The 25,122-nt window shown below is 43.6% G+C and overlaps 1 protein-coding gene across 1 annotated transcript in view; it reads left to right on the forward strand.

The window, feature by feature from the left end:
- igsf9ba (immunoglobulin superfamily, member 9Ba) overlaps positions 1-25,122 on the forward strand; it is a gene marked incomplete at both ends in the record, with an annotated part of 65,331 nt that overhangs the window by 18,428 nt on the left and 21,781 nt on the right. The window contains 5 exons of the mRNA XM_080006411.1: positions 5,142-5,288; positions 12,767-12,918; positions 19,168-19,285; positions 23,107-23,248; positions 24,969-25,114. Of these exons, the coding sequence (XP_079862537.1) occupies positions 5,142-5,288; positions 12,767-12,918; positions 19,168-19,285; positions 23,107-23,248; positions 24,969-25,114 (705 nt within the window). The remainder of the gene's footprint in view (positions 1-5,141; positions 5,289-12,766; positions 12,919-19,167; positions 19,286-23,106; positions 23,249-24,968; positions 25,115-25,122) is intronic.

The following is a 25,122-nucleotide window of genomic DNA, read 5'->3' on the forward strand; positions in this document are numbered from 1 at the left end:
TGATATTTTTAGAGAGCAAAGGTTGCATTTCAGTATTTCAAGTCATCTTCGCTAATTAACAGCAGTGTTTCCATTTTTCTTTTTGGTTATCATCACATACCTGTAAATATATTTTACAACAAGATTATTCACACTCATCCGTTTCCTGATCGCGTATACGACTTAAGCTATTTCAAACCACACGATCTTATGTCATTGACCTCCCGTACTACTTCAAAACTCCAAGATCTTGTGTCGCCGATCTCCCGATGCTATTTCCAACGACAAGATCCGCTGGAGCATTTTGAAGCATTTTGTCCCGATGTGGAGCATTTTGTTCCCGATCTCAGACATTTGTCTGGGACTGCCTGATCCGGGCAAATATCCCGTCGCCTGAACAAGGCATTACTTGCATATTTTGCAGTTTTTAGATTCAAGATTCAAGAGGTTTATTTGTCACATACATATACATACGTTCATACATATATGCAGTGAAATATCATGGCAATGCACACGGAGATTATGCACAATAAGTTCTGAAAATACTATGGGATTGTTTACATTTCTGTTTTTCTGTCGAGGACAACACGGGCGAGTCGCTCCATCGGGGTAAAGGAGTGGGGGGAGAGCTCGGTTAAGATGCGTCAGATTGGGTCTGGTGGTTTGTTGGTCTTTATTATGGTCCTGATGCAGAGCGCTGTATTTACCACTCTGCTCTCAGATCCATATTGAAGTATAGCATACTTCTGGGAGGGAGCTGCCAGACATTTTTATTAGTGCAACTGTATACTTTCCCATGGCGGGCGGCGGTGGCGGCTTTCTTCTTCTTCGTCTTCTTTGCTTGTAGAGATGAACTTTTCACATGATTTCGCATCTCTTTCAGTTTTTGCCAGTTTGTCCCGCAGCTAAATGGAAATTACAGCGTTTATAAAACATCTATTTCCGCAAAGACGCGATCAATAATTCAGATGTGAGATGTGGCTTGTGAAGTTTTATGGCAGCGTGGCTCCCGTTTTGGGATGAGCTGTTTCTTAAAGTAATCACCTCGCGTCTCCGGGAAAACTTTTTTGGTTCAAATGGAGCCAGAAAAACTTTCTGCACAATGTTGAAAATTGACAAAAAAAATGTTGAGTTGTTTAGTTATTATTATTATTATTGTTCATTGTGATTTATCTTTTAAACGATGGAGGCAGGCGAATGCAAAACAGCGCCGGTTGGTGTGTATTTATTACAGTTTTTTTTAACAAAAATGTGGCTCGTGGGCCAAAGGGAAAATCATACACACCGCACCCGCATCGCTCTCACTGCGGGGAAAAGCAAAACCTAAGCGACTTCCTGGTCCGAGTTTGGACGAATCAGCGGAGCACCTCCGTTGATTCACCTGATCCCCAGCAGCTGAGCGGCCCCGGGATGGGAGCCCGCACCGCCGGTCTGCAGCGGCGGCTTGACCACGCCCCCTTGGCCCGCCATAGCTACATACATGCGGTCACGTAAATAAAGTTTATTATTATTATTACTTTCTTTTTTATTATTAAGATGGAGATAAAAAAATGAAATAAAAATGAAATATTTTGGGGGAATAGAGGATAATTTTAATCCAATATAATAAAAAATGACAATTTTGTTGCATTTTATCAGCTGAGTTGAGGAAATTTAACTATACCCATTTTTTTGTTTTTGTTCAATAAAAAAATTATTAATCAATCAATAATTATTATTATGCCATATTAAGCTTATATTGTGATCATGAAAGAAAACGCAATAGAATTTTTTAATCGACTAGTTGTGTGACAATTAATCGTCAACTGGTGCAATGGAGGAAAAATCTCAAAAAGTGGAAGAACTCCATGTGGCTCCAAGCAGCCTCACAAGAACACGTTATTTTCTTGTTTCTATGTTGGAACATATAGTTTTACCTATGGACACTTTGGGACCGAAACGTGAACGACAAATAAATAAGGGGCGTTGTTCCGGCAGAAAGTGTCAAATGGAGTTCGTCTACTTCTTCAGACGATAAAGCCTCAACTAAAACTTCCTGACGGCGACAGCCCCACCAGCCCCGCCCGACCCTTATCTTATTAGCCTGCATTGGGATACTGAACCTAAAAAAAGGAGGTATTTTACAGCCAATTGAAGTATTCCATACTGTTCCAGCTGAAGCTCTGTCTTATCAGTCAGAAGATCCCGGTTCAAACCTCAGTAATTGACCGGCTCTGAAGTTCCCCGAAGGAAAGAGAATCTCCGCCATCGCTTCGTCCTCACACAGTCCGGTGCTTCGACATCCTCAGAATCAGAATCAGTTCATTCCGCCCCGGTCATTTACATGTACTAGGGAATTTGTCATGGTGAGGTGTTGTGCATGTCTCTACTGGCTATTAGCATTTAAAAAGTCTGGGGGAAAAAAAACTGAGAATAAAATCGAATAAAAAAGTGAAATAAAAATAAAATTTAAATCGTCAAATATATACAAAAAAGTACAGAAAGATGTACAGAATGTACAAAATGCGATACCATGCACAGGATAAATTACTGTTACTCTTGCTTCAGCGTGCACGCAGCCTGTACGCAGTGTGTACGCGCTGTGTACGCGCCGTGTACGCGGAGTGTATTGGCTCCTAATGTCAGCAGCACCGTTGCAGCGCTTGACAGATAAGAGTCGAGGTCGATCACTGTACCTTTCACACCAGCTACTCCACCCACAGCACCATCAGCTCTTCAATATCCAGGGCAAAAAATAGACCTGACTTCTTATAGACAAGCTTCCTTTTCCTTTTTTTCCTCCTCCTCTTCCTCCTCCTCCACTCTGCTTTATTGCATTTCTGTTCAGAAAAACAGTCAGTTTTACCCAAATTATAGCGGTGGAGGTGGAGGTGGTGGAGGTGGAGGTGGTGGGTGGTGTGTCTGTCCATTGACTCCTATCTACGGTGCAGGAGAAGCCGAGGCAATGGGGCTCACGCATCCACCTTCAATGCGTCAGCCCCGGCTCTCAGACGTGAAGCCACAGGACTTACTGTGCCCCCACACTTGAAAGTTTTTGGGGGGAAAAGGAAAATAATAACAATAAGAAAAAACCACTGTCGGAAACAGGCGTCAAACGGAGCAGGAGCAAATGGTCCTGGCGTGTGGGGCCGTCAGAGCGTTGGGCTGGAGGCTGGGAGACGGACAGCTCAGCCCAGGAAGAAGACTCCACCACCTCCACTTCCCTGAACGTGACTTCCTCCCCGTCCGATTCCAATTTATCCTGAGGTCTGACATGAGAACAACAATAAGAAAACAACCCGAGAGGTGGAGGGGCTGAGGTGGATGCTGTCAAATTGGTGCTGGGGGATGGGCTTTTAAGCATTTGCAGCAAATACTTCTAATTTAATCTGCTTGATGAATTGATGAATAAATATCTTTTTCAGTACTTATTGCTATCTATTACTATCTATTATGGTACAATATATTATTTATAACTATCCATTACTATCTATTACATTACCATATATTACTTATTACTATCTATTACTATCTATTACTTATTACTATCTATTGCTTATTACTATCTATTACTTATTACTATCTATTACTTATTACTCTCTATTACTTTCTATTATGGTACAATCTATTACTTATTACTATATATTACTATCTATTACTTATTACTGTCTATTAGTATCTATTACTTATTACTATCTATTACTTATTACTGTCTATTTGTATCTATTACTTATTACTATCTATTACTTTCTATTATGGTACAATCTATTACTTATTACTATCTATTACTATCTATTACTTATTACTGTCTATTAGTATCTATTACTTATCACTGTCTATTACTATCTATTTTGTATTACTGTCTATTACTTATTACTATCTATTTCTATCTATTACTTATTACTATTTATTACTATCTATTACTTATTACTATTATGTTACTATCTATAACTTATTACTATTTATTACTCTCTGAGGGGCAGCTTTCCTCTGGCCACTTGCCACAACGTTTTGAATTTTACCTTTATCATGCAATAACATCTGCACTTTGTTATAACTTGACCCGATGTAGGATATTTTGCCTTTATCATGTAATAACACCTGCACTTTTTAATAACGTGCCAAAATGTAATGAATTTGAACTTCATGACCTAATAGCACCTGCAGTTTGCCATAACTTGCCAAAAATGCAACAAACGTGTCCTTTATTATACAGTAAGAGCCTGCAGCTTGAAATAACCTGCCACAATGTCATACATTTGATCATTATTATGTAATAACACACACATTTTGTAATAACTTGCCACATTTTGTAATAATCTACATAAATGCAGTGTTTAATGCGTACTGCAGCAGTTACAACTTTTTAAGATGACTATGTACTAATTCAATGCATTATGCAGTAACACACAAAAATTGTTATTATATTAATATGAATAAATAAGATAAAAGTATGCTCTGTCAATTTTCAAATCAAAAATAAAAGCTGTAATACACTGGGATGATATTGTTGTTACACTCTCTGAATCCCAGGTGCTAAATAAGATCCTTTTTAAAAGGCATCTGACGATTACTTCAACATGCCTGCTCTTATTTTAGAACATTGTCATGGGTTCCAAATAATGAGAATTATTGTCATTATAATTATAACCGGTATGTTGAGCTGATGAACTCTCTTCACTGAACAGGAAATAAGGAGCAGAAAGGTAGAAGAGGGAGCGCAGCGTTTGTTCCGTCATTGTGTAGCCGCAGCGGAGCATCCCGGTCGAAACCCGTTTGGGAAAAGCTGTTTTGAAAGCTTTTTTTTTGTGGAACGTTGTAATCGTAGAACCTTTGACAGGAGACAAGACCCTTTTAGTTTGTGTTTTATAACATTTTTATGTTTCCCCATCGGGTGGTAAACAGGGAGCCTTATAAACCCGATTGCTTGACCTAGTCAATAAAAATAAAAAAAACAATCAAGTCAATGAGTCCCGTTCCATAACTGTACAATTCAGAACTCCCTTCAGATTTTAACTCGTATCAAGACCGCTCAGATGTGCTTAACCTGAATCTTTTCAAAGTTCCCAGCGCCGGTCCGGGTTCACAACAAACGGCTTTGTTAGTCAGCGTTTGGGGAAAAGGTTTTTCCGGGGGAGGCTCTAATCCCTCGGCCCACGTCTTCCTCTCCCCCTCTCTCCCAGGCCGAGCCTCCCTGTACGGGAAGGCGTCGCTGCAGATCGACCCCGTGCGCTCCGAGGACCAGGGCTGGTACGAGTGCCGGGTCCTGATGCTGGAGCAGCACTCCGACACCTTCCACAATGGCAGCTGGGTGCACCTCACCGTCAACGGTGAGTCCCCCCCCCCCGGGCCAAAAAAACCCAAGTCCCAAATCCCAGTCCGGAAAATTTGAAAGTCCCACACCGGGATTTTGAGTCGACCGTGTGGATTTGGTCATTAGATCCATCCCAGAACCCAGAGGTCCAGCTGATGAGTGCTGATGGAGGAAGGGAAAACATGGAAACAAATTAACAAGGTTCATTTCGGAGCCTGGAATTTTCCACCATGTGCATCTGGATTTATTGTTTTGGTGTTTTAGGTATTCCATTGAATTCAGCAGCCACATCTATCTATCTATCTATCTATCTATCCATCTATCTATCCATCTATCTATCTATCTATCTATCTATCTATCTATCTATCTATCTATCTATCTATCTATCTATCTATCTATCTATCTATCTATCTGTCTATCTATCTATCTGTCTGTCTGTCTGTCTGTCTATCTATCTATCTATCTATCTATCTATCTATCTATCTATCTATCTATCTATCTATCTATCTATCTATCTATCTATCTATCTATCTATCTATCTATCTATCTATCAATCTATCTATCTATCTATCTATCTATCTATCTATCTATCTATCTATCTGTCTGTCTGTCTGTCTGTCTGTCTGTCTGTCTGTCTGTCTGTCTGTCTGTCTGTCTAGATAATACTTTATTCAAAGTTTACAGCGGCTCAGCAAGGCGGTGTGATACAGGGATACACTAAATACACAAAGTAATATTTTTTTTCACTTATTCATGTATATTATCAACTATATATACAGTACCATATACCATATGTATATATTCAACTTAAAAATCAGTAATGTAAATAATAAAAAAAAGACAGTTTGACATCAAAGAACACGTCCAGCAGTCTTTTGTCAGACTGCTGTGTCTCACTATATGTCGATGGTGTATTTCGGGTATACAACAAAAACAAAGAATAATGAATAACAATTCCTCTCTTAATATTGTTTGTTGCGTTTATTTTTATTTTTTTTTGCTTTTTGTTGTGGTTCCTGTGCCGGGACAAAGTAGGATAAGTGTTTAAGATTGGCCGCTGATCCAGAAGACTCCTGGCTGCTTAGGATAGCGGGGAATAGGGATTTGATGGCGTCCTGTTTGAGGCGGTTCCGGTCGGGACCGTCCCGTCGTCTGGGAGCGATCAATCTGATGAGCAGGCGGAAAAAAGAAACAAAAAAAAACTTGCAACTTTGCATTTCCCGGGACGGCCCCGGCGGCTCGAAACACCAGCCCCCCCATGATGTGGGAGGTTTCGCTGGTGTGGAGCGCCGAGCGGAACTGTCACCGCCATACCCACCGAGTTTTTATCAACTCTGAAATGAAATGTACATGTTTACGGGTTGGAAGGCATCTGAATGAAATGAAAGCACCGCTGCACGGCTGCCAGTGCGGGATAAACGCTGCAGTCGCTGCAGGAAATGGGTGCGTTTCAGAATACTTTTTGTATTTTCGTACAGTGTATCTTTTGTATTTTCTATTTTCATTTTTATTTTGTTTTAGCTGTTGTCAACATTTTTCTTGTTAGTTTCCCTCTGTGCATATTTTTTTGTGGTCATTGCTGTTACTTTAGTTTGCGGGTGGAGGAATATTCTCATTCGAGATGTGGGGTTAAAAATGTCATGAAAATCAGTTTTTGACGTATTGTTATCGCGGCCATGACAAAGTGATGTTTTTTTTAATTTTTTTATCTCACTGCTTGACATTCTGATAAAGATGCAACATTTGGACTCAAGGGGCAGCTGAACATTGCATTTCACAATTTGCAATTGAATAATCCGTGCACATTTCAAGAAGATGTAAATTCAGAGAAATCACAATGATTGTTACGTAATGTCGGCAATCAATATAAATAAATCATCAATATCAATTTGTAGGAAAGCAATAGAAATTAAATTTGACAATATAAACAAATAAGTAAAAAAAGTCATTTTATTTTTTAAATTCTACGTACTGTATATATTTCCTCCCCTGCGATTACTTTGTTGCCCGTCACTGTTCCCGAAAACACAGAACACAGGCAGGTCAATGGCAGAGAGAAGGAGGAAAATGGGCTCATCATTGGCTCTGCAGACGCAGCACAGGAGGCACCGGGTTTTTATTTCTTTCAATTAGGAAACGTAGGAAAGTAAATAAATCTTAAATAAAAACACACTGTTTTTATTTATGTTGCTTGGAAAACGGGGAAGCGCTCCACTCTCCGCGCCCTGCTCTGATCACTCCCTCCTCATTACGCATTTGAGGGCATTGGGGTGCAATGGCCCCCTGTTGGCGAATCTCGTGTCCCCCCCCACCCATCCCCAAATGCAGAGGGAAGGAGCGGAGCGTAGAGCTTTCGAGTTTAATAGGAATTATGAAACCGTTTTTGTCAGCGTTTGTACCGCCTTTTTTTGTGCGATACATTATTCAAAGCTTCAACGAGTTGCTCTTGGAGTGTGTTTTGAAAACCACCGACTGCTGCTCGTTCAAGGCATCGCCGCCTTCGGACGCCGGGACAATAATAATAATTATAATTATAATGTCAAAATGTATTTCACAGATCACTGGAGAGTCTGGGCGTGACGCCTCTTGTAAAATGCTCTTCGGTTACCACCAGCTCTCTCGAGACGATGGTGCTGTTCTCCGCGCAGTTACCACCAGCTCTCTGCAGACCCTAATGATTTCACTCTAACCGCGTGTGGCTATTGGCGCTGGCAAGGAGGCACATTTGCACAGAAAGGAGCAGATTTTGCGGGAAATGCATGAATCACACCTCATTTAAATACGCACAAATTGCAGCGGCGCATCGAGACGCTATTTACGTGGCCGCGCAGTGGGAGGTGTTTTTCACCGCTTGCTGGTGCTTTGTGAATTAGACGCTCGATTTTTCTGTCATTTGGGCCGGTTCAGCGGCCGCAGAAGCCGCGCAATGCTTTTGTGAATTCGAGCGTTATTTTAGATTTAGTAATAGTATTTAATTCCTAATTGAAGGAAACAAAAAAAGCCCTGTGCTTCCCGTGCCGCGTCACGCTTGGCAACTTAAATTGTGTGTGTGTGTGTGTGTGTGTGTGTGTGTGTGTGTGTGTGTGTGTGTGTGTGTGTGTGTGTGTGACTCTGTGTGTATGTGTTTGTGTGTGTGTTTGCGTGTGTGTGTGTGTGTGCGAATGTGCGTGTGTGCGTGCGTGTGTGTGTCTGTGTCAAGATGAATGCCTCGCCTTATATCCTGACCACACCTCGTCAATATTCCCGCTCCTCGCTCTGCTCTCATGTTCACCGTGCCCTCCATGAAGGTTTGCTATCGGTGAAAAAGCCATTTTCCCACAAATTCACAGACATTTGGCAGATTAAAAGACCATGAGGGCAAACATGGAACTTGTCTTAACGAGCCAACAACACACAATGTTAGACACACGCACGCACGCGCCCACACACACACACACACACACATTCACACACGTACCCTAGTGGGTGTGTCCATGTAGCTCTAAGGTGGTGCTACTATCTGCATTTAAAGACTGTTGTACACTGTGAAAAATAAACATCAGTGCACTTGGAGTCATTGGATCAGCTAAAAAAAAAAAGCCCACATCGGTAAAAAATATTCAATATTATTTTTGGGGTTTCCGACCTTTAAATTAAGGAATTAAAACGCACATTTCAAGTGGTCGAAACCTTAAAATATAGTGTGTATAGGTTCAACAAATGGGAGCCATTTTTCTCTGAGTCGATCCTCCCGATGGAAGGATGTTTATTAGAGTGTCTATGAAGGGGAGTGTGATATTTAGATCCAGTCTTTTTTTTATGTCGATTCTCCCAATGGGGTATTTTTTGAAGCTCTCAGAGGGGTCTCTGTGAAGGGAGAGTTTGATATTGAGATCTTTAGCCTTTTTTTTTTTTTTTTCCTTTTATTTATTTTTTTTCCGTCGTCTCTAAAAGACTTTCTTTGAGCGGGACGGAACACGTGCCACCATCTTCTGGCCACACACACACACACACACACACACACACACGGACACACACACACACGCGCGCACACACACAGACACACACAAATACACACACTGCCACACTGCTGCTTTGAGTTCCTGTGCGCCGGCCGCCACTTCCTGCCAAGTGGACAGGGGATCCATGCCCACTCGGTGGCAGGTGTCAGATGGCGGGGCCCCGTGCCCGAAAAAAGACAGTAAGGCCACTCTGTGCGATCCCTCTCCGTCTCCTCTCCTCCTTGTCTCGTCTCTCCTCCCCTCCTCCCCCTTCTCTGCTCTGCTGCAGTTTGGCGATCACTGAGCTTTTCAGGGATTGCAGTAAATAGGGAAGAGGGAGAAGTTGTGTGTTCCAACAGAAAAGGCGGCGGGGGGCGGGGGGACGGCGGGGGTTCTTTTTTTTTTTTTTTTTCCTCCTCACACTTTCACTTTTAAGTCCTTTCCTCTTCTCCGCTCCTCTCTTCTCTTCTTCTTAATCCCGCGGTATGTTAATCAGAGTTTTGCAGAGATTTGGGGGGGAAGTGAGCAGCATCAGAGAGGTTGGAAGCTCCCTCGCTTCCATCACAGTCTGTGGCTCCTGTGGATGTTTAACCAGTGGAAAGAAAGAATAATTTATTTACTATTGATTTATTGATTTATTTTTACTTTTGGGTCACTTCTATTTTTTTTTTCTATATTTTTGTTTCTCTGTTTTTTCTTAAGTATATTATATTTAGGTTTTATAGGTAAAATATAACGTATATTAAGGTTAGATTTCTTTGTTTAACATTACATTTAGTGTATAATTTTGTCATATTTTATTGTATACAGTTAACCTTTTGTTTATTGTATGTTTCCACATTTTCCATATATTGCCATTGTCTTTTTTATATTTTCTATTCCATCACTTTTTTATTATTGTGATTATTATTCTTACCTATTTGAGGTAAGCTGTTGCTGACACTGCACTTTCCCTCCGGGGATGAATAAAGTATCTATCTGTCTATCTGTCTGTCTGTCTGTCTGTCTGTCTGCCTGCCTGCCTGCCTGCCTGCCTGCCTGCCTGCCTGTCTGTCTGTCTGTCCATCCATGACATTTCTGAAAAAAAATGTGACCATTCAGCAACTTACTAAAACAACAGACAAACCGAGTTACAAAATAAAAGTGGTAAATGAAATAAAAGGCCAAGCTCTTCTCCTGGTATTCAGGGCGTCTCCCTGCAGTGTGCATGTGAGACATGAACCTACGGACGGTGTGGATCGGTGGGAAGTGGAGCTGTGGGAAGTAGGGCGAGAATGTGAAGCCTGTCTCTGTGTTTTGTTTAAACAATTCCCAGGCCTCCCGAACCAACCATGGAGATACCTCCTCGACTATGCAGCATTTACTTTTTCTTTTGGTTTTTGAAAAAAAAAAAAAAAAAAAAGTATTACAAAAAGAAAACATAGAATAAAAGTGGAGACTGTACTGGCTCCTTTTGCCACTTTAAAGAGGAGAAAAAAGAAGAAAATAATTGAATAAGAAAAAAATATATATTAAAATAAAAATGTATAAATTTAATAAGAAATGTTAACGATAAAAACGAATGTAATGAAATAGTTAAAATGACAATGAAAAAGAACAGATCCCCAATCCATCATACCCCATCTCTTTTGAACCTAAACCAACAATACTATAATGTTAGGTTGTTATATGTTTTATTTACTTTTATTTTGAAAAACTGGTTCCAACTGTTTCATGTGGATGTAGTGACTCTAACGCCCACGGGTCACGCAACCATACAGCTGTTGTGAGACTAAATCAAAGAAAAATGTCACTTCCTATACTACACATCCTATACTCAACCTTTTCAAATTAAAAACATTCTGAATTTACGCAATAAAATTGAATACATTTGAAATCAGAGGGGTTCAAATCTTAAATTATTTTTGGATCGTGACTTAATGACTAAGGACAAATGTGGATCCTGAGCCTAGACACCTCATGATATCCACAATATATAATATAATAATATTATCATATTATTATATTATAAATATATATATTATATTATATTATATTATATAAATAATATATTATATTATTCTCAAGAAATAATGATTGAAGATCATTTTCTGAGGAATTCAAGATCCTTCAAGGTCTAAATCAATGACCCGAAAATAAAATTGAGTATAAAATTCACTTATTTATAATGAAATGCTTTTAGCTTGTTTGCCTTTTATTATTACTATTTTATTGCCTTCTATTGATGCAAAGCACTTTGAGTTGCAGGTTGTGTATAAACGGTGATATACACATAAAGGATATTATTATTACTGTGATATAAAAACGACAGTATATATATTCTTCCTTCTATCGTATTTTACATTTGGAACGGTCAACTCAGCATTTTGGCTCCCTTTGTTTATGGCGTGCAGGTGCCCTGGGAGCGGTCTGGAGCGTGGCACCACTCCCACTGGCCGCCAATGACCCACTTGTGCCGCCATAACTCCCTTTAAACCACAGACACAGAGGCACTTTGAGCCTCCCCAAAATCACTTTGAAATATTGAGAGCAGCCGGGGCACCAGAGACTCCACGCTGCAGTTTGTCAGCTCGGAAATCCCAGATGAGGAGCATCGAGTTTAATGTATGGATATGAGGGAAGCTGGGAAACATTCCGAAAAAACAAAAAACAAAAAATCTCTATGTTTAATGCACTTGTCCCACAAGGTGTTTATAAACACCTAAAAACAACATCATTAAAGTGGTAATCTGTGAAATTATTGTGTTTCAAAAAAATCCCACATTTGATATTTATCCCATATTTATGTAGCTGGTACCAAAGAAACTGCCATTGAATATGTTTGCGTTATGTTTGCACTCCTCTATATGCTGTTTCCATTGTTGGTGGCGGGGTCCGCCTTTTCCATGTTCTTTATATTTGTGTGCTCCCTGTCTGGACGTGAGCTTTGGACGTACCATAACAACTAGTCTGTCATTTTGTGATTTCGTTAATGAATGTTGGCTTCATGCTGATGGACCCTTTTCTCAACGTCACACCCTTCAATACGTCTTTTTGGAACATGGAATGTGGAAAAATATAGAAAATACAAAAGAGGGATATATTTTATATACTTTTTTCCCATTACATGTTTCTTCACTCTGTTCTTCTTTATTTTGTGTATTTTTTTTCTGTTCAACTGGAACATTTTTAGAATATCAATACATACTGTATATATACTGTAATATATACATATATACTGTACATACAGTATATATATATACGTGTTGTGGGGCTGGGAAATATATCAATATAATATCAATATTGTGATATGAAACCAGATATCTTCGGGGATTTTGGTTATCGTAACATCTTGATTGTCGAATCTCATCTTTTCATCAAGTATCCTCATCGATCTAGAGGTATTCTTCAAAAAATATTTATACTTCGCTTTATACTTTCGCCCAATAGGTTAATAAAACTTTTGATTTCATCATACTTTGATTGCAATATTTACTTGATGATTGTTTTTAATGTTTTGGGGTTTTTTTTCCAGCCCCTCCTTCCTTCACTGCAACACCGCCCCAGTACGTGGAGGCTAAGGAGGGGGGCAACACCCAGCTCAGCTGCTCCGCCCAGGGAAACCCCAAACCAACCATCAGCTGGCTGCGTGAGGGGGAGGAGCTGGTCACCAACACCAAATATTCCGTAAGAAAACTCCGAAACGCGATAACCTATTAATGTGTAGTTATGTTATTATTATTTTTTTTTGTTTGGGGAAAGTCTGGACCGATAAATTCGGAGTTAGAAAAAAAAAAAAACCCGGGGTGCTTTAATTCCGCCGGGCTAATATTCATTTATTCTATTTTAGTGCTGCTAAAATATTCCTCAGAAGATGTAGTAATAAATCATCCGAAAAAAAGTGGGTCAGCGCTCATTGGGGCACTGATTTCGCTGCTGAAGCTCCGCGTGACGCTGATGTGTTTAAGTAGCGAGTTGATGAACTATTTCTGACGTAGCGGTGATTAATCTTTGCATCCACGACCATCACCGACAACCTCAGTGTTGTGGAGGCTGTGGCGGTTTAGCTGATGGGGGTTTGGGTGACGACGGGCCTGGTGTTGGCCAGAGGCTCGTCAAACCGCACTGTGACTTCTGTCTGTTCGGACCGTCGTGTGTTGTGAAAGTGGGAATCCATAAGACTGTTTTGTTGATGTGATCCCATACATGTACACTTTATTTAGTCGACGATTCTTGAGGAGCAGCCCTGCGACGTATTTGAGTTTTGCACGTGCTCCTCTATGTGCCGCTTTTGCATTCCTGGTGGCGGCGTCCGCCAGAGTGAGAAGAGGTGAACGTCAGTTGGGGGTGAATTTCGACGAAGCAGCGCAGCTAGTTGTGGCCAGTCTCTCAATGTATAGATGTAAATTTTTTTTTGAATGGGACTTGTCCGCGCGAATACTGCGTTTGAGGAACTGTAACGTAAAATCTTTTCAAAAACGCCTCCCAGGGCGGAGGTTTTTCGAAACTCCTCTTTTCCCTGCACCGGGGCGGCCGAGTGAAAGGGAGCTTCTTGGAAGCGCCGACGCCGTGACCCCAGCCTTCGCATTTTGCGTGCGCGTCGGGAACCCGCCAGCGATTGGCCGACGCCCCGCTGCGTTGTCCGTGGTGTTTCCAGCTCCAGTCTCTCCAGCTTTAGGAATGGCGCCCGTGCATCGCTGTGTATGAATATTATGAAGAAGCTCAATACGCACGCTCCTAATGTTCTTCTGTGAGTTTTATGCGATATTATTGCCTACCTACTGGGTAGTGCCTACCCTACCGGCCTGGAATGCTTATGAGAGCGTTTATATCATTTTTGCACTTTGTATGGACGGGTTTTATATATATATATATATATATATATATATATATATATTTTTTTTAAGGGAGGGGTAGAAAATGCGTTGTTCATAAAAAGCCTCGGTGGAACCCACCCGACGGAGCACCTGGTGGATCTCCCACTTTAAGTCGTTGCAGTTACGCTTTCCGCCGAGCCGTGCGGAGCAGCGGCCGCCTCCGCTTCCTCCGCCTCCCCCGTCCGTCCTTAAATGTGGCTGATAAAACAGAGCTTGGCGCTCCTGCAGGCTCTGTTAACGATGTAGAGCAGCTCCACCCGCCGCCGAGACGGCGTCCGGCCACTCCTTCTCGCTCATGCCTCCTTCCCCCCCAGAAGCCTCTCTTTAAACACAGGCGCTGTAGTAAACGACCGGACGACATCCTCATGCATTATTCATATTTTTCCCGCTGCATCAATATTATATTATCCCAAATACGAATGTTACGGCGAAAAGGAATATCGCTCGTGAGGGCGCGCGGCCCGGCCTCCCTCGCTTCCCTCGCTCAGACGGCGGCTCGGGGAGGGAGCCGCGTTTATCCTCTTAGCCACTTCCTTTTTCATAAGAACTCTCATAATTGCGGCTGATATTCGTCCGGTGGAGGCTGGGGAACGAGGAGAGAGGAGCGCGTGCGTGCGCACACGCGCGCACACACACGGTTTCAAAGCAAAGCCCTTTACCTCGTGTGTGCGGAAGGCAGCCGGGGCGCGGACGCGTTCGCCCGCTCCCCTGGAGATGCCGCAGAGAAAGGCAAGAATGCGGGCGAGAGGAACCGTCGCGGTCTCCTCGCTCCCTCCCCCTCCCCCTCTCTCCCTCTCCCTCCCCCTGCTGCTCGACGGGGACCCGGCTTCTCCAGCCTCGCCGTTTCCCCCCCCCCAACGCCGGCACGCACAAGCAGGCCGCGCGGGGCACGCTTTTTCCCCAACAATGTTATAATCCCGCATCGCACACCGCCATCCCCTGAACCGCCGAAAGAAACGTCAGAAACGTGCAGAACGGCGCTCGTTCTCACGGTCGAGTACGAGTTAGTGATGCAAGACTCAGGAGCAAATCCTTTCAGTGAGTCGGCAGAAAGAGTGAAGGGGGTTGTGAGTGAACTTCGTTTCACAAGCTGAGAATAATAACCGGGGCGTAAGTTAAAGTCCAAGGCCGTTTGGCACAATTAATGTTGAATGTGACTGATATACTCTTTTCATTCCACCGACATAAATAGTTTGGACGGAACTTTTGTCAGAATCCATTCACAACGCGGAGCTGAACTGACTCATCGTGCCTCGCTCACGGTCATTTTCTCGCTCGCCGTGCGTCACGCGAGCTGAATCGAAGGAAGAAAGGAATCGGAGAATGGGACGACTCTTACTCGAGGAACGGTATTAAAAAAAAAAAAAGAGGCCTCAAACCTTTCATCCCTGTGAATAGTGAACCTAGTTCTGCTGTTCCATCTTGGAAACTGATGAATTAGTGCAGAATTGCAATCTTGATAATGCAACACAAAAGCTTGTTTCGTTTTTTTTAAAGTGGAATTTTGGAAAAAAGATTCACGGCACATCCGGCAAGTTCTCACAGCAGCTGAGACACACTGCTCTAGATCAGTGCTCATCAACCTTTTCTGGCCCGAGATCACCACTCCAGCAAAGTTACAGGCCAAGATCTACCGATCACAATTGGTGCGGAAAAACACAAGAATATATTTCAGATTTTGGATATTTGATCTTTTATTATTTGTCAGATTGATAACTGTGGCAGTTTCGCCTACCACGTGCCACCCGAGTGACGTTTTCAGGGCCCTCCAGCGGAGAGACACAGTGATGGGGTTGCAGACACACAAGTTTATTGTAGAGAGTGGGCTAGGTCGAACAAGCCCCGGAGCAGATGGACACAGGTCATGACAGGGCTCCTCTCTCTTGTGAGTGTGGGGGTGGGGGTTTTACCTGCTGATCGTATGACCAACCAAGGAGCAACAGGTATGCAGCCACCCTGATCCTGGGTCCCCAATTACCTAGACCCAGGTCAGGTGTGGCTGCTCAAACCACACCAAATACCCCCGACACCAAACTGAGACCAGGGAGAAGTCCTGGCCGAAGCCTACTCCCCACCCCCACCCCCCACCAAGCAGGGAACCAAAAAGAAAAAATAGATCTAAAATACAGACTCAGACACAGGGTCACTATACCTAAAATAAATAAAACACCAGACTCTTAAACAGGGTTCCCATACCTTAAACCAACAAATGTCCAAAATAAAAATGTTACTCATCCCCTTCCAGGGGACCTGGTTCCCCGGAACAGCATGGTCCACTGGCTTTCTTCCCCAACGGCGTCGATGCAGACTCCCCTTCTCTCTTCCGGAGCGTGGGGCCTCGAGCTGCTGTGTTGGCTGGTGGAGGCGTGGTCGGGCTTGGCTGTTGCAGGGCTGCTTGGAGGGGTGGCCTGGCTGCTGGGCTGCTGGATGGTTCCAGCGGTGGCTGCTGGGCGGAGAAGCTAGCTGCCAGCGGATACCTGTGGTGGTTGCCGCGGCTGCTTCTCCCCCGGTCCTCCGCCGAACAGCTTCGGGTGCTGCTGCCAGTCGGCGGCTGTGTCCCTTCCCCGTGCCGGAGAGTCCCTGTTCAGTGTGGCATTTTCGCCTACCAGGCGCTTCCAAGTGGCGTGTTCAGAGACCTCAGGCACAGGCCACAGATGACAGGGTAGTAGAAAACACACAAGTTTATTGTGGAGAGGGGGCTTGATAGAACAAGCCCTGGAGCCAATGGACACAGATCATGACAGGGCTCCTCTCTCATGAGTGAGTGTGGGGATGGGGGCTTTACCTGCTGCTCGTTAGACCAACCAAGGAGCAACAGCTATGCGTCCTCTACTCCACTCTGATCCTGGGTCCCCAATTACCTAGCTCCAGGTCAGGTGTGGCTGCTCAAACCACACCATCCCCACACCACAATAACCTTTCCAGTGCATTTTTGTTCTGGGCAATGAGATTATTTAACGCAGAAAAGCAACACAACTTTATGTGAAAAATGCCTCTTCTGAAGAACAAGAGGTCAAACAATGCAGGAATGTTCATTTCAAGTTCACTTTTACGATTTCGCATTTTAAATGAGTGCAATCAATAAGATCATTGGACCAGAAAGGTGAACTAACACAGCGCTATGTTAAAAACGCTACGTTGATGGTGCAGTGTGACGCGACAGACACTTCTCTTTTCCTTTTCATTCTCTCCCCCTTATCTTCCGCCTCTTCCTCTGCTTTCCTCCATTCACACTCTTTTTTTTTTATCCAGTGCCCTTTCACTCTTAATTCTCTTCTGCAAGACTTTCCTCCACTCAATCAGCCATATCGTTCTTTGTCTTTAACCTTTCCTCCCTCCGTTCAGACTCGGTTTGACGAGAAGTGTGCAAGGGAGTGAAGTGCAGGCTGTTGGCCAGAACACCATCCGATTCACTTCCCTTCATTGTTTACCTGTCTCCCCAAAATAAGTCTGGAAATGACAGATTTGTCACCGGAGCCGGTCACATGTGTCAGAGCTTGACTCTGTTTATCACGCTGCGTTACTGCAACAGGTGCAGTGTCCTTTGCAAATGAATCCTTTGCACGGTCCTCTCTATATTATAGATAGATAGATAGATAGATAGATAGATAGATAGATAGATAGATAGATAGATAGATAGATAGATAGATAGATAGATAGATAGATAGATAGATAGATAGATAGATAGATAGATAGATAGATAGATAGATGGATGGATAGATAGGCGGACAAACAGACAGACAGACAGACAGACAGACAGACAGACAGTTTGATAGATAGGCGGGTGGACAGACAGACAGACAGACAGTTTGATAGATAGGCGGGTGGACAGACAGACAGACAGGCAGATAGACGGACGGACGGACGGACGGATGGATAGGTAGATAGATACTTTATCATCCCCGGAGGGAAACATCGAATAGGCAAGAATTTTAATAATAAAGTGATGGACGAAATAAACATAAAAATAACAGTTAACTGTGTAGAATACAATATGACAATATACACTAAACGTAATGATAAACACCAATATATGACCCAAATATAATATTATATAACAGAAAAACAATAAAAAAATATGTAAAAAATAAGAAAATATAAGTGACACAAAAAAAACGGGAAAGATTTGGTTATAAACAATAACTAATAAAATAAACCAGTGAACAATGAAGTGGAAAATGTTTCTATAGATGAGGAAAAAAAATGTAATGTGTGATGAACCAAAGCAAAATGGACAAAAAACAATATAAATATAAACCTAAAAATCTAAACAGTAAACAGAATGGCCATGAGCTTCAAAAGGGAACAGTAAGCACCGCTGTATCAACAAATTCACATTCTGAACTATATGATGAAATTATAGATATTGAACTGTAGACAGACAGTATATTTCTGGAATGATGGAAAGAAGTGTGTTATTTACAGTATCCTTTATGATGAAATACCCTCTTACGTCTCCAGCCCTCCATCTCACTCCATCGGCATCGACTGCAGCCGCTGGTTTGTGTATCTAGAGGAGGGAGAGTGAGCCACCTTGTCAACAGTCCCGTACAGTGATCTATGGTCTGTGGCCCCGGGGGGACACGCCCCGGCGATGCCTCCCAAAGTGTGGAGAAAGAAGAGCAAACAGGCGGGCGGGCGTAGCCTGGTTCCCATCCCGGTTGCGTGGCTACGGCTACCGCGTGTGACTACGGACACAGCTGTACAGCCCATTGCATAATGTATGAGGCTTTTTTCCCCCCCTTTCCGTTAGGGTTTGGTTGACGTGTACCTCCAACGCTTATTTGCGTCTCCTCCGCTTCTCCTGCACGGGGAACATGGGAAGTTTCCAAGGTTACTGCAACGAAAATCAGGGTTTTCTCAGTGTCATTTTGTGTCTTAAACTGACTGTATAAACCATGCGTATGCAGATAGAATACGCTTGGTGGGTGTGGCCTGCAACTTAAAGACATTGAAATTTTTTCATTATTTCGTTTTTTTCAGCTAGAAATTAGTCTTTTTTTCATTTCATGCTACGTATGTTGTTTTTATTTTTGATCCCGGTCGCTTGGCTTCGCAGGTCCACGATGGCAGTCTTGCCATCCTTGGCATCACCAGAGACGACAGAGGGGCGTACACATGCCGGGCCTACAGCGACCAGGGAGAGGTGCTCCACACTACCCGTCTGTTGGTCCAAGGTAACGCTGGAAAGAGACTCGGGGGAGGGTTTAGGAACTGCAGTGTAAAAGAAAAATTAAAAATACGAGATGGGAGCGAAAGGGTTCTATGGAGATAGATAGATATCTCAAAGGATATGTTCGGTATTTTTCAGCCCGGGCCTTATTTACAATTGAGAAACGTACCACTCTGCTGCAGCTTCTCACTGCGCTTGGATGCAGTCCAACGGGGCAAACGTTTAAGCCTTTAAGGAAATGTTAAATCCATTTGTCAAAAACAGGAAACTTTTACTCAGGTGTTTCTTAGCGTTCTTAACAATCTTTGAACCTGTCTCCTTTAGAACTACCTTTTTGCAATTGCAGTACTTTTGCAAGTACATCCAAAGCCTAACATTGGCCACAGCAGGTTACCGGGAGAAAACAACACAACTTCCTGTTTCTAGTCTCCTACGTTAACGTGGACGCAGTCATGTGCAGAACAGTCGATAAAACTCTGATTTCAACCTTGATAAAATGCACGGCTTGCAAACATTTCCTTCTCTGAATAACAAATGAGGACTGTCCGACTGTGTTGTTTACAATAATATTGGGGCGACGGTGGCGCAGGGGGTAGCGCGGGTCGTCGTGAGGGTAATAATCAGAGGGTTCCTGGTTCGATCCCCGGTTCCTCCTGGCAGCATGTCGAAGTGTCCTTGAGCAACACTGAACCCTTGACTGCTCTGGATGAGCTGTTGTGCACCTTGCACGGTTGCCGCTGCCATCGATGTGTGAATGCGTGTGTGAATGGGTGAATGTGAGGCACGTTCTCTGAAGCGCTTTGAGTGGTTGACTAGAAAAGCGCTATGTAAATGCAGTCCATATTGTGAGTTCATAAAAGGAGATTTAAGCACAGTGGGGAGCTGCGGCAGAGTGGTAAGTTTCTCTATAGTAAAGGCTTTGTGGTGCTTTGAACAGTGACAGCATAAATGATTGGAACCAATACTTTAATAAGGCCTTAGTTGAAATATGGCGAATGTAGCCTTTAATAACAGGTTATATCTACAGTCATTATACAGCTTGTACTGTATAATGTTCTGTCACTAAAGCATTATTATATATGATATTAATATTTCACTGTTTGGACGGGTTCGGTGGCCTCCACTAACTGTTTCATAGAACTGCTATGTGAACTTGTTGTAGGTCACATGTTCAGCGGGTCTGTATTTGTCAGTCAATAATCTTGTCTGCGACGCGCGCGCGTATGTGTGTGTGTGTGCATGCCTGCGTCCGTGTGTGTGTGTGTGTGTGTGTTAGTGAGTGTGTGTACAACAAGGTTTGTCTGTGAGAACATCGCTGTCCATCTCCGGTCCATTAACCAGGCCCTGCACTCGGCATGGATTGGACGCAGCGTCTCTGGAGGAGCGGACGGTGTTTAGCAGGCGGCGTTTTTATGGCTTTTCGTGTTTGGATAAAGTCCCTTTCGGAATTTTGGAATGAATATGCAAAATTCTATAAAAACAGACAACAGGAGGATGTCCTTGACATTTACGGGTACAAACCTTGTGCAGTTCCTTCCCCCGACCTGTCTTACTTCGCACGCACAGTTCATCCCTGTGCAGATGTAAACGCAGAACTGTAAAGTAAAAGAAAAAAAAAAAAAAGGTTTCGGAATCAGAATCCGTTTATTTGGCCTTAATTTAATTTTACATTTGTCGTGGTGAAGATTGGTGAATTAGTGAGCAGATACGTAATTGCCATAAAAAAGTTAAAAGTCTGAAAAAAAAAAAACACAAAAATGACCAAATGTAGAAAAATAGACACATATACAAAGAGCCTATAATAACATATAGAGTAATATAAGAGCCTAAACTTATAATCATAGGTAAAAAACAAACAAAAAAAAAACTAGTGAGAACATGTTCTGCCTCCCTAAAAGAGTTTAAGACCGCACTACAACACATGCATATGTACAGTATATACACACACACACACACACACATACACACACACACACACACACACACACACACACACACACGTGCTTTGGGTGAAGGCCAATGAAATGTGGCCTCTGCATTTCACCCATCCTGGCTTTGTTCTTCCTCCGGGGGGGCAGCCAGGAGCAGTGGGCACCATTTGTTTTTGGTGGGGGTCCTTACTGATGGCAGGTGGAGGGAACCCCATGTGAGCACGGGGAGAACATGCAAACTCCACACAGAAAGGCTCCTGTTTGGGAGATAACCCGCCCGGAGCATCTCCCAAATGGGAGCCTTTCTGTGTGGAGTTTGCATGTTCGGGAGTTGTACCTCAAAATGATTCCAGCAGGAGAAAAATGTCTGACTGTGTATATACAGCGAGTTAAACAATCCTTCCCAAAACAACACCTGACGCCCGAAGAGTCATTTCCCCCGCGCCGGCACGCCGCTCCCCACTGTGACGGATTCCCACTGATGCCGATGAAGCCCAGGCAGAAAGCGGAGGTTGTGCGTCTGGACCCTCTCATTCCAGACACCTTGCCTTTCATGGCTGCTTGTGCTCTTTCTCGGAGCGATCCGCCGTTGCCACGGGGATCCCGAACGTTTTACGACCCGGAGCGCGTGTCAGGTCGGCCCGGCGACGACTGTTATGGTTAAAGTGGCGTTTTCACACGGGGTCGTGGAGATGTATTGTAAATAATGCAAAGTGCGCTCTCTCTGATCTGCTGCTGAGAGAGAGGGAGGGCGGGAGAGGGAGAGAGAGGGAGAGGGGGAGAGAGAGAGGAGAGAGAGAGAGAGAGAGAGGTAGAGGGGGGAGAGAGAGGGGGAGAGAAGGAGAGAGAGATGAGGGGGGGAGAGAGAGGGCGGGAGAGAAAGAGATGGAGAGAGAGAGAGAGAGAGAGAGGGAGAGAGAGGGAGAGAGAGGGAGTGAGAGACTCCACTTTCTTTTTAACGGAGGACGAGGAGACCATCGTTTTTTGGCAGACCACTATGGTGCTTTGATAGTGCTCTTGGAGTTAGAGCCACAGGTGTTTCGCTCCCTACACCAGGGCTGTCTGGCTGCTCAACTGGCGGCCCGCCGGCCCAAATGTGGCCCGTGCATCGACGCAGACCGGCCCTTTAAATATGTTTGAAGGTTAGGAACGAGCTTTAGTTGTATTCGTTTCGGAAATACTTGTAGCGTTTGAAGAACCAACAACCTCTCGGTCAGGCTGGTGACTATCAGAATCAGAATAATTTTTAAGTACAAGGTGTTTATTGTGCTAAAAGATTGGTCTGTTACTTTAAAAACAGTCAAAAAAAACAACAACAAAAACGACAAATAAAGCCAAATTGCAAAGAAAATAGCCAATAAAAAAAGCCAAAAAATAATAATAATTTGCCAAATATACAGAATATACAAAATGTGATTCCATGCACAAATAAATTACCAATACTAATACAGTGGCTGCTTTTCTAGGCACCCAAAGTGCTTTACAGGACAATTCATTAAGTTAAAAGGTCATATCTGGGGCTAAGTGGCAGTGTGGTCACTATTATGGCTTTAGATATAAAATATAAATATAGATGGTGATATACTGTACAGGATGAATAAATGTATACCATATGCATCTGCAGAAGCCGTGTGCATTTAGGAATTTTACACCGGAGGGAATGTCATCTATAAGTGTAGTCGTTCATTTCGAGCTCCTTTATAAATGGATGGAGATCATTTGAGGAATGTGAAGGCGGTTTGGTTTTTTGTTTTTTTTTCCTGTGTTTTACAAATGCAGCTACACTCTCCACCATGTAAATTGCATCTTGAATTCGTCAGACCCCCTATAAGCCGGGAGCAGCTTGGAAACGCAACTGAACAGCCCTGTGACTAAAAGCGTTTGATTTCCGCAGGGCCTCCGTACATCGTTTCCCCGCCGGAGAACATCACTGTAAACATTTCCCAGAATGCACTCTTCACCTGCCAGGCGGAGGCCTATCCCGGCAACCTGACCTACACCTGGTTCTGGGAGGAGGACAACGTCTACTTCAAGAAGTAAAGTCATGCTGTCGATACTGCGCTGGTGCTGTTCAGATACCGAGGGGAGTGGGAGGTTTGTTAGTGAGAGGACGAGGACTCATAAATTCAAATTATTCCACTGGCAGCTCACAAGCGTTTAATGCAGCAGCGTTTTGTGTTGCGGTCTGGTGGTGTGTGTGTGCGTGCGTGCGTGTGTGCGTGCGCGTGTGTGTCAGTGCGCGTGTGCTTGCGCGTGTGTGTGCGCGCGCGTGCCTGTGCGTGCCTGTGTGTGCGTGCATGTGTATGCGTGTGCGTGTGTGCATATGTGTGTGTGTGTGTGTGTGTGTGTGTGCCTGTGTATGTGTGCTTAGGTGTGTGTGTGTGTGCGCGTGCCTGTGCGTGCCTGTGTGTGCGTGTGTGTGTATGTGTGTGTGTGTGTGTGTGTGTGTGTGTATGTGTGTGCGTGCGTGCGTGTGTGTGTGCCCGTGTGTGTGTGCGCACGTGCCTGTGCGTGCTTGTGTATGCGTGTGCATATGTGTGTGTGAGTGTGTGTGCGTGTGTGTGTGTGTGTGTGCATGTATGTGTGTGTGTGCGTGTGTGTGTGCCTGTGCGTGCCTGTGTGTGCGTGCGTGTGTATGCGTGTGTGTATTTTAGTGTGGCCCCAGAGGCAGTAGGAGCGGGGGTTTGTCTGCAGCGTGCCAGGCGGGTTAGTGCGCTCCGATGACAGCGTCACATGACTCAGGCCTTGTGTCATCGTATACCTCTCACGCGGCGACGATCTGAAGCCGAGCCGCCAGCTCCGTGGGCGTTTAAATAATTTTTTTTTGGGGGGGGGGGGGGGGGGGGTGTCTCACAGAGGGTAATAGGGATTAAGAACAAGTGACAGCAAATAAGAAGATGAATCTGAAAACAAAAATGTAGTTCCACAGAGAGCAGCAGAGTGCTTTCAGGGACCTTTAATTTTGCTTCTTACTTTGTGGGCTCTTACTATGTCTTATTTTTATTGAATTTATTTTATTTTATTTTATTTTATTTTATTTTATTTTATTTTATTTTATTTTGTTTTGTTTTGTATGCCCACTTGGGCTGATTAAAATTTTCTTCAATTGCATCTGTTTTATGCCACCTGGCTGCTCCTAAAGCACTTTGTAACTGTATGTTTTAAAAAGCACTATTTAAATAAAGATTAATTTTATTACATCCTTACATTGTGAAAACACATGCCTTCCAGTCGAGGAAAAAGGAGGAAAGAATGACGAGAACGCAGACTGAAAAAGATGAAATGCACTATATTCTTCCCCCCCAAAGGCCTATTTTTACTGTATTTCATGCTGCTCTTTTGCCAGATAAATGCAGTATTTTAAACAGATCCATCAGATGTGCGTAGCGGAGTCACAAACAATTGGATTCAACGTCGGATATTCTGTCCAAACATGAAATTAATTTGTGGGAAAGATATTTGAAATTGTCATTTTTATGGAGTGAAAAGCATGTACTATCCCTCGGAAAAAGGAAAAAAATCAGTATCTCATTTGAAATAGTGGTAATGGAGGAAAACATTAGGGCTGTAACGTTGGCTGATTATACCAATTAACAGATTTATCTGACTGCTCCATCTGAGCTTTTACTCCTCTCTGACTCTCTGCCGCCCCCTCATGGCCGATTGGTGTAACTGTCCCCAAACCCTTGTTCTCCTCTCTTTCCCTCCCTCCCCTCCTGGCGAAACGTCCTCCGTCCTTCTCCGCCCTCCCTGCAGCGACCTGAAGCTCCGGGTGCGCATCCTCATCGACGGCACGCTCATCATCTTCCGGGTGAAGCCGGAGGACGCCGGGAAGTACACCTGCAGCCCGAGCAACAGCCTCGGCATCTCGCCCTCAGCATCAGCACACCTGACTGTTCAGTGTGAGTGT

Source organism: Zeus faber (assembly GCF_960531495.2).
Source record: "Zeus faber genome assembly, chromosome: 9".
Taxonomy (NCBI): domain Eukaryota; kingdom Metazoa; phylum Chordata; class Actinopteri; order Zeiformes; family Zeidae; genus Zeus; species Zeus faber.